The sequence below is a fragment of the Coregonus clupeaformis genome, chromosome 1, assembly GCF_020615455.1.
Source record: "Coregonus clupeaformis isolate EN_2021a chromosome 1, ASM2061545v1, whole genome shotgun sequence".
NCBI lineage: Eukaryota > Metazoa > Chordata > Actinopteri > Salmoniformes > Salmonidae > Coregonus > Coregonus clupeaformis.
In genome coordinates, this window is record NC_059192.1 from 81330376 (window position 1) to 81339907 (window position 9532).

The following is a 9532-nucleotide window of genomic DNA, read 5'->3' on the forward strand; positions in this document are numbered from 1 at the left end:
AGACGCCTGCTCAGTAAATATTGTAAATCACACACCATCCCTTAACAGTTGCTGTTTGTAAAAATTAAACATTTTCCATTTTGTTAAAATGGACTAAAGGCACTTTAACAATGAGATGTTTAATAATTTTTTTGTCTCCTGAAAATACACAATGTTTATATTGACCATTTAATTCATTAATAATTCAATCAGTTACCATTCTTATAAAATAATATACGGTCAAGTGCGCTTTCACTCAGGTGTTGTGAGAATCACTGTAATCCATTCTGATGTTATGTTATTACAGATGGCTTACTGATTTATTACATACTGCTTCCATGAACTTTGTACCTAGATAACCTAGCCTGAGTGGCAGTCTGTTTCTGCTCTCTTTCCAACTCTTATGGAATTGTCATGCCAAACATTGGTCAGCTTGGAGTAGGCAAGAGCACTATATCCCTGGGACCAGGCAAAATACTTTTAAACTAAATGTTACATTTTGTCAGAATTGTGTGACACAAAGTAGTTGGTACAGTGTATATCTCACCTAGTTTGTTAATTTGTATTACTTTGATTTAACAGTGTCTCAAGGTGTGCCACACATGCAGTACTTGCACCTGCGGCTTTGTTGACAATCTGTTTGATGGTGATCTAGCAGAAATAAAGCCTCTATTTTCATTGTTTTCTTCAACAGTTTCTGTAATTTCCACTTTACACACGGCTGATTGTAAATCTTGACGTACACAGTTTTATTGTACACAATTTACATTTGAAATGATGCATTTAAAAAAACTAATGTAAGAACGTATTGGCTATACTTATAATAATTGTTTAATTTACCCTCCTTTTCAATTGTGTGTGGTTTGTTAGAATTACAGGTATAAACATTGGAATGAGACCATCCCTCCAAAATTGTAGAATAACAATGCCTTTCAGCAAGTGGAATACATCAATCATATTTATTTATTAAATCTAAAATGACTGCCTAGTATTCCGTACGTGCATGTGCTGTGCATTTTGCTCCCTTTGCACCTGCATGTGAAATGCCTATTCATGATGTATTGACATAGTACATTGTCTCTAATGATGTCTGTGGCCATCTGTCACAGCAAAGAGCTCTCACAGATACTGTTACTTTAGCTATTTCTGGAGTGGTTGTTCACAATTCCATACGTACTGTACCAAACACATCCCTACATAAAGATATTAAGATATTAACCTTTTGTTTTGAGTTAGGTTGTGACCTATAATCCAAGTTTACTGTAATGACCTGAGAGTAGCAAAACATTTCTGTCAATAGATACCATGTCAATGATTAACACTTAAGATGTAAATTATCATATTAAGATGATTAAACAAAAACAATTTAGATGCATTTTGAAATGCCTAAATGAGTGACAGCCTGTGTGCTTTTTGAAACTACATAAGGCAGTGTGTAGGTACAGTTGAAGTCGGAAGTTTACATACACTTAGGTTGGAGTCATTAAAACTTGTTTTTCAACCACTCCACACATTTCTTGTTAACAAACTATCGTTTTGGCAAGTTGGTTAGGACATCTACTTTGAGCATGACACAAGTAATTTTTCCAACAATTGTTTACAGACAGATTATTTCACTTATAATTCACTGTATCACAATTCCAGTGGGTCAGAAGTTTACATACACTAAGTTGACTGTGCCTTTTAAACAGTTTGGAAAATTCCAGAAAATGATGTCATGGCTTTAGAAGCTTCTGATAGGCTAATTGACATAATTTGAGTCAATTGGAGGTTCTTTGCTCTTTGCTTGACATCATGGGGAAATCAAAAGAAATCAGCCAAGACCTCCACAAGTCTGGTTCATTCTTGGGAGCAATTTCCAAACACCTGAAGGTACCGCGTTCATCTGTACAAACAATAGTACGCAAGTATAAACACCATGGGACCACGCAGCCAGCATACCGCTCAGGAAGGAGACGCGTTCTGCTGCGAAAAGTGCAAATTAATCCCAGAACAACAGCAAAGGACCTTGTGAAGATGTTGGAGGAAACAGGTACAAAAGTATCTATATCCACAGTAAAAAGAGTCCTATATCGACATAACCTGAAAGGCCGCTCAGCAAGGAAGAAGCCACTGCTCCAAAACCGCCATAAAAAAGCCAGACTACGGTTTGCAACTGCACATGGGGACAAAGATCGTACTTTTTGTAGAAATGTCCTCTGGTCTGATGAAACAAAAATAGAACTGTTTGGCCATAATGACCATCGTTATGTTTGGACGAAAACGGAGGTCACTTGCAAGCCGAAGAACACCATCCCAACCATGAAGCACGGGGGTGGCAGCATCATGCTGTGGGGGTGCTTTGCAGCAGGAGGGACTGGTGCACTTCACAAAATAGATGGCATCATGAGGAAGGAAAATTATGTGGATACATTGAAGCAACATCTCAAGACAAATGGGTCTTCCAAATGGACAATGATCCCAAACATACTTCCAAAGTTGTGGCAAAATGGCTTAAGGACAACAAAGTCAAGGTATTGGAGTGGCCATCACAAAGCCCTGACCTCAATCCTATAAAACATTTGTGGGCAGAACTAAAAAAGCGTGTGCGATGCGAGCAAGGAGGCCTACAAACCTGATTCAGTTACACCAGCTCTGTCAGGAGGAATGGGCCAAAATTCACCCCTTATTGTGGGAAGCTTGTGGAAGGCTACCCGAAACGATTGACCCAAGTTAAACAATTTAAAGGTAATGCTACCAAATACTAATTGAGTGTATGTAAACTTCTGACCCACTGGGAATGTGATGAAAGAAATAAAAGCTGAAATAAATAATTCTCTACTATTATTCTGACATTTCACATTCTTCAAATAAAGTGGTGATCCTAACTGACCTAAGACAGGGAATTGTTACTAGGATTAAATATCAGGAATTGTGAAAAACTGAGTTTAAATGTATTTGGCTAAGGTGTATGTAAACTTCCGACTTCAACTGTAAATTCACATTCAGAAAATAATGTGAATGTTAATACTATTAAAGTTTGCAATAATTTTATATGCAATTTGTGGTGACAGGGTTTGAATGTGACAGTGTTAGTAATATCATGGGTTGCATGTTTTGTCACAATATTGTTTTGGGCGTTGATTAAGATTTAGTCTAAAGTGCATTATTGTGGCTTGGAAATACAATTACATTTCAAAAGGAGGAAAAAAATTAGTAGGAAAACCTTTTGTCATCATTTTGATGTCGCCAGATTGACTTTAGAATCAGTATAACGTTAGCTAGCTAGTTAAGATTAAGGGGAGACCACCGAATTTTAGCTAGCGTTAGCATTGCTAGCTACTTTTGACAAACAGTATTTCCAGGCCACTATAGTGTAATTTAGACAAAAAATCATTAGCCTCTGTCCAGAATGACTGGGAATCACTGGACATTTGGGTATCAATATGGCTTTGCCGTCTGTAAAACGTTCATAACAATGGCAACGACATGACAGAGTGACGGAGGTGCAACCCATGGTAGTTGTAAGAGCTGTTCAAATGTTCAAAGCACTAAAAAAATCTATAGGTTCAAATGTTAGGGAACTGATTGATATGCATATGCCTCATGCCATGCCAGGAAGATGGGGCGAATGCCATCTTGTCAACTAATTATGTGAGAAAATAGGTAATAGTGAGTTTGGTCTCCCAATGTAGGCCTAATGAGGTATATTATGCCTTTCTATTGATTAGGGCTATTAGGGGGATCAGTATGAGTGCCTTCATTTGCCATTGGCACTGTTTAAGTCATCTACTTTCTGGAAATCCATTATCTTGATATTCTTCTCAGCATTATCCACATTCCTTATCAGAGTTTCAAGCCTCCTCTTGATTTTCTTCTGATCTTCCAAGGCGCAGGTGATGACGATCGTCTGGAATTTTGTATCGATAGGAACAGGTGGTGCCTCGGTCACACAGGCAGCGTGCAGTGCCATCAGGCGCTTTCTGGCACCATCCATGTCGTCAAGCAACTTTGTTGCAATCTCATCAATCAAAGAGGTAGCCTTGTGTAACGCATCCTCCTGTGTGGAGTTCCTTATGGTTTCCACTGAGATTTCAACTGTTAGCGTCCTACCCAGAAGACGATTAGCAGTTAAAGATAGTTCCTCTCTCTCTCCTGAAATAGAGATATAGCACAGTGCTATCAGAGGTAGGTGTTAACAGGACAGTTCACTCTAAGGTAAAAGTTTATCAGAGGTACAAAAACCTTACAGAAGTTCTAATGTCAAGAAGTATGAAAAATGTATGCACTCACTAACTGTAAATTGCTCTGGATAAGAGCGTCTGCTAAATGACTAAAATGTAAGAATTCCTGTCTGCCATAAATGTAGATCGGCTATAGGCCTATAACCCAAACATCCCACATGAATGGAAAAGATGAACAGCAAATGGAATTGCATGGTGCCTACCTTTTCCATTCATTTTGGATTGAGGTAGGCTATATAGCTGGATTTCAACAAGATATGGCAGGACTTGTACTCAACATAAGACCCCTTTTTAGATCTAAAAACATCTGACAAACATTATTTTGGAGTGATTTATCCCTTTAAATAAGAATTCCAACCAGTTAAGTGTCCCATTAATTCAACCAAATGTAGGCCTATGCAGAAGCCTGCAGGCAGAAGTTATCTGATGGCTGTCAAACAACACATAGCCTACCGTCACAAATGCTGCGCATTTCTTCACTATTCTTTATGGATTGTATCATATCCAGTAAGCACTCTCTCTCCTGTTCCATTGAGGTTGCGGCTTCACGTAAAGCCTCCACCCTAAAACAGATGTCATTGCCATGAGATATTTCTATAGAATATGGTGAGTGTAGACCTACGAGACTCAGAGACTGTTGTGAACATATTATTCATCCCATTGCCTATGCTACAACTGTTTCTCAGTGTTGATTTTTTATTTTATTTAAATGTACTGTTTAAATAAGGCTATGGGTTTGTTATTTTAGAGGACAAACACAGTTTGGCACCGTAAAATATTCGAATAAACCAGATTGTAAACGATAAGGTCCTATTCTGCACTTTAGTGTGCACACGTATTCAGATAACTTTCTTCCTTCTTCCACTGTCACCTGTCTGTTTAGAATCAGAGTTTAAAGCAGCTGTCGCATGGCACCGTAGTAGCACACGGAGAGATTGTGTAGTCTAATAGGCTACTGTGTGTATTCTTTAAAGATACTAGATAAAAACATTTATATGATACTGTTTCATACAGTATTCATGCTGTTAGGCTAGCCTTCTGCAAAATACCTTATTTCCAGCTGGTCCAAACTTTCAAGTAGTTGTCCGGAGCGATCTGCCATAGACATTGATCTGCTGAATTTGCCTTTAGCGGCTTCAGTCATTTTAGCATGGTGGATTTTTGCTTGAGCCATGTTTAGTTAGTAGAATGATCTCCCTCGAGATTCAATTCCAATGGACACCTAACGGTACACTACTAGATGGTCCCTAGAGTGCAATCTAGAGGTTTCTGCCTGACAGACAGCACCCCAGAGTAAACATTTCCAAACATGGGCTGGAGCTTCCCTTTCTGTTCTTACCAACCCCTCGGACGGGATTGAGGAGTACACTTCGGGAACGTTCAAGAGGGTGGGCTTCATTCTGGGTGAAGAGAGGACATGAATAAAACAATTATTCCCTCTTTATGTCGAGATCACAACTTATTTATCTCATGATCAAGACATAACAAAAGTTGTTTTGTCGAGATCACGAGATAAACTCTATAAATAGAAGTGGACATATTGATGATAGTTTGACAGTATGGCTGAGGCGACAGATCCCACAGTGGATCAGCGCATATGTTTTTATTGATTGCTACACTAAGGGATGGTACTGTATATTTCATGCTAACGTCATGCTTTCGTTTGGAGCTCATTATCAGTTTATAAGTTAGAATTTAAGCAAGCTAAATGTCCCTTACCTTGAACTAAGAGTTCTTGGGGCATCTAAAAGCTCTTGGGGCATTTAAGCCCAGGCTGTGTGCCACCCCCAAGACCACAACCAGTTGCATGAAAGAAACAACGCAGAAAACTTTATTAGTCTTGTGAGCAAGCACGCTAGCTAGTTAGCTAGGTAGTCTTCTTAGCCAGTTAGTTAGCTTGTTATCTATGGTGGTTGTTAGCTTGCATAATTGATATGCATATAATTGTAAAGGACACTTCATGTGTATATTATGGATAATATTAACATTTACAGAGTGGGTGAGCTCCATTCCTGACAGGCTGATCAGATTCAATTTCAGCCACAGAGCTTGATCAGGTTCAATAGCAGCCTCAGAGGCTGATAAATCAGGATTCTGCCTTGGCTGTTTCATAGGTAAAGCTCCTTGCAGGCAGATTAGCAGTCAGTGCATTATGTATATCATCAAGACTGGGTGCGCTCTATTTCTGGCAGGCTGATTAGATTCAATAGCAGCCTCTGAGGCTGATAAATCAGGATACTGCCTTGTAGGCTGTCTGCAAGGAGCCTTCCATATGAAACAGCCTACAAGCAGCATCCTGATTGCTATGGAATCTGATTAGCCTGCCAGTAATAGAGCTAACCCACTCTGGATTATAAACATCAACCTATAAGGATTATAAACATCAACCTATAAAGAGCTGACAGCTAATCTGCCTGCAAGGAGCTTTACCTATGAAACAGCAGACAGCCTTACCTATGAAACAGTGGGTGAGCTCTATTCTCTATAGGTAAGGATGGAAGTGGTGTTGGAGGGCTAGTAGGAGGCACTCTTTCCTCTGATCATTTTTTAAAATCCCAATGCCCCAGGGCAGTGATTGGGGACATTGCCCTGTGTAGGGTGCCATCTTTCGGGTGGGACGTTAAACGGGTGTTCTGACACTCTGTGGTCACTAAAGATCCCATGGCACTTATCGTAAGAGATGGGGTGTTAACAGGCGCCTGCAGGCTGACTTCGGTCATCAATTGAACGGTGTTTCTTCTGACATATTGGTGCGGCTGGCTTCCGGGTTAAGTGGGCGGGTGTTAAGGAGTGCGGTTTGGCGGGTCATGTTTCGGAGGACGCATGACTCGACCTTCGCTTCTCCCGAGCCCGTTGGGGAGTTGCAGCGATGAGACAAGATCGTAACTGGATCGCAATTGGATATCATGAAAAAGGGGTTAGAATAAAATAAACAAATAAGGGTTGAATAAAAAAAGACAGAGCTGCCTGTCAGGCATTGTTCAGGGCTTAAATGCCCCTCATTGTGATCAACGCAGCCACATGGCTCCTTGATGAACTGATTGTTGTGCATCTGAACAAATGATCGTGCATCTGAATGAATGGATGATGCGTGGTACTTTGATTATCTCGTGATCTCGAGAAAACAACTATTGTTATGTCGTGATCACAAGAAAATTATCTTATGATCTCGACAAAACAACTTATGTTATGTAGTGCTCATGAGATAAATAAGGTGTGATCTCGACATAACGAAGGAAAAAAAAAAATATTAATATGTCCTCTCTGGACTTCAGAACAAAATAGAGGAGGATTGTCTAACTTTTTTATGTTGCTTTGGGGAGGGTTGTAGATGGATGTCTTCACAGGTCCAACAGATTCCGAGAGGGTCCGGGTACTATATTCTGACTTTTGTCTCAGATCTGGGTGGGTCTGATATAACTGCCATGGTCTCGGGTATGTGCAATTAAAATGTGTAATTAAAATTGATTTACTGACTGGACCCGATTGGACCTGTCCTCTGTTAATGTAACGTGTGTGAGGTGATGAGAACTGCTCAAACTTGTTATCTGTGTCAGCCAATTGCAACTCAATAAAAAGTATAACTTATGTCCAGCTGAAACTGGTTTCGGCTGCTCACCACATGTGCATCTGCTGCCGAGGAGCGAGAGAGAGCGAGTGAAAGGAGCCTTGGCCTAGGCTACTATTGATTGCCTTTTTCATTGAAGTGAAACAAAAGTCATAGGAGAAAGAGTATAGTGAAAAGAAGCGGACAAAGATGAGAAGAACATTGGCACAGTCAAATGGAGTGTGTGCAACTCACTATTTGGGTTTCCTACAATTTTCTAGCTTTTATAGTTTTATTTTCGTATCTATTATCATTTGTTTTATCATTATTATTATTGTAGGCCTATTTAAGAATCTAAACCAGTTCTTTAAATATGCAAAAATATTTATTTCATTTTGTTGAGACATTTTCATTGCCGAAATTAAGTTCGAACTGTCTTTTTAATTTTGTACTCCGTATTTAGGCTAGTTTAAGATAGGTCTATAGGCCTAAGGTTCTCTTCCTTTATATTTATTTTTAAGGCCTACAGTGCCTTCGGGAAGTATTCAGACCCCTTGACTTTTTCCACATTTTGTTACGTTACAGCCTTATTCTAAAATTGATTAAATTGTTTTTTCCCCCTCATCAATCTACACACAATACCCCATAATGACAAAGCAAAAACAGGTTTTTAGACATTCTTGCTAATTTATAGAAAATCTAAAACTTTAATATCACATTCACATAAGTATTCAGACCCTTTACTCAGTACTTTGTTGAAGCACCTTTGGCAGTGATTACAACATCGAGTCTTCTTGGGTATGACGCTACAAGCTTGGCACACCTGTATTTGGAGATTTCTCCCATTCTTCTCTGCAAATCCTCTCAAGCTCTGTCAGGTTGGATGGGGAGCGTCCCTGCACAGCTATTTTCAGGTCTCCAGAGATGTTCGATCGGTTTCAAGTCCGGGCTCTGGCAGGGCCACTCAAGGACATTCAGAGACTTGTCCCGAAGCCACTCCTGCGTTGTCTTGGCTGTGTGCTTAGGGTCGTTGTCCTGTTGGAAGGTGAACCTTCGCCCCAGTCTGAGGTCCTGAGCAGGTTTTCATCATGGATCGCTCTATACTTTGCTCCGTTCATCTTTCCCTCGATCCTGACTAGTCTCCCAGTCCCTGCCGCTGAAAAACATCCCCACAGCGTGATGCTGTCACCACCATGCTTCACCGTAGGGATGGTGCCAGGTTTCCTCCAGACGTGACACTTGGCATTCAGGCCAAAGAGTTCAATCAGACCAGAGAGTCTTGTTTCTCATGGTTTGAGAGTCTTTAGGTGCCTTTTGGCAAACTCCAAGCGGGCTGTCATGTGGCTTTTACTGAGGAGTGGCTTCCGTCTGGCCACTCTACCATAAAAGGCCTGATTGCTGGAGTGCTGTAGAGATGGTTGTCCTTCTGGAAGGTTCTCCCATCTCCACAGAGGAACTCTAGAGCTCGGTCAGAGTGACCATCGGGTTCTTGGTCACCTCCCTGACCAAGGCCTTTCTCCCCCGATTGCTCAGTTTGGCCGGGCGGCCAGCTCTAGGAAGAGTTTTGGTGGTTCCAAACTTCTTCCATTTAAGAATTATGGAGGCCACTGTGTTCTTGGGGACCTTCAAATGCTGCAGAAATGTTTTAAAACCCTTCCCCAGATCTGTGCCTCAACACAATCCTGTCTTGGAGCTCTACGGACAATTCCTTCGACCTCATAGCTTGGTTTTTGCACTGACATGCACTGTCAACTGTGGGACCTTATATAGACAGGTGTGTGCC

General features: G+C 40.6%; 1 protein-coding gene across 1 annotated transcript; it reads right to left on the reverse strand.

Annotated features, from left to right (window-relative positions):
- Positions 1–2892: 2892 nt before the first annotated feature.
- Positions 2893–5532, reverse strand: bag2 (BCL2 associated athanogene 2). Its single transcript, XM_041900000.1, has 3 exons — positions 5252–5532; positions 4656–4765; positions 2893–4113 (listed from the first exon to the last, which is right to left on the reverse strand). The coding sequence occupies exons 1-3, from the start codon at positions 5374–5376 to the stop codon at positions 3719–3721; spliced, it is 630 nt and encodes a 209-aa protein (XP_041755934.1). The 5' UTR covers positions 5377–5532; the 3' UTR covers positions 2893–3718.
- Between the last annotated feature and the right edge of the window lie 4000 nt (positions 5533–9532).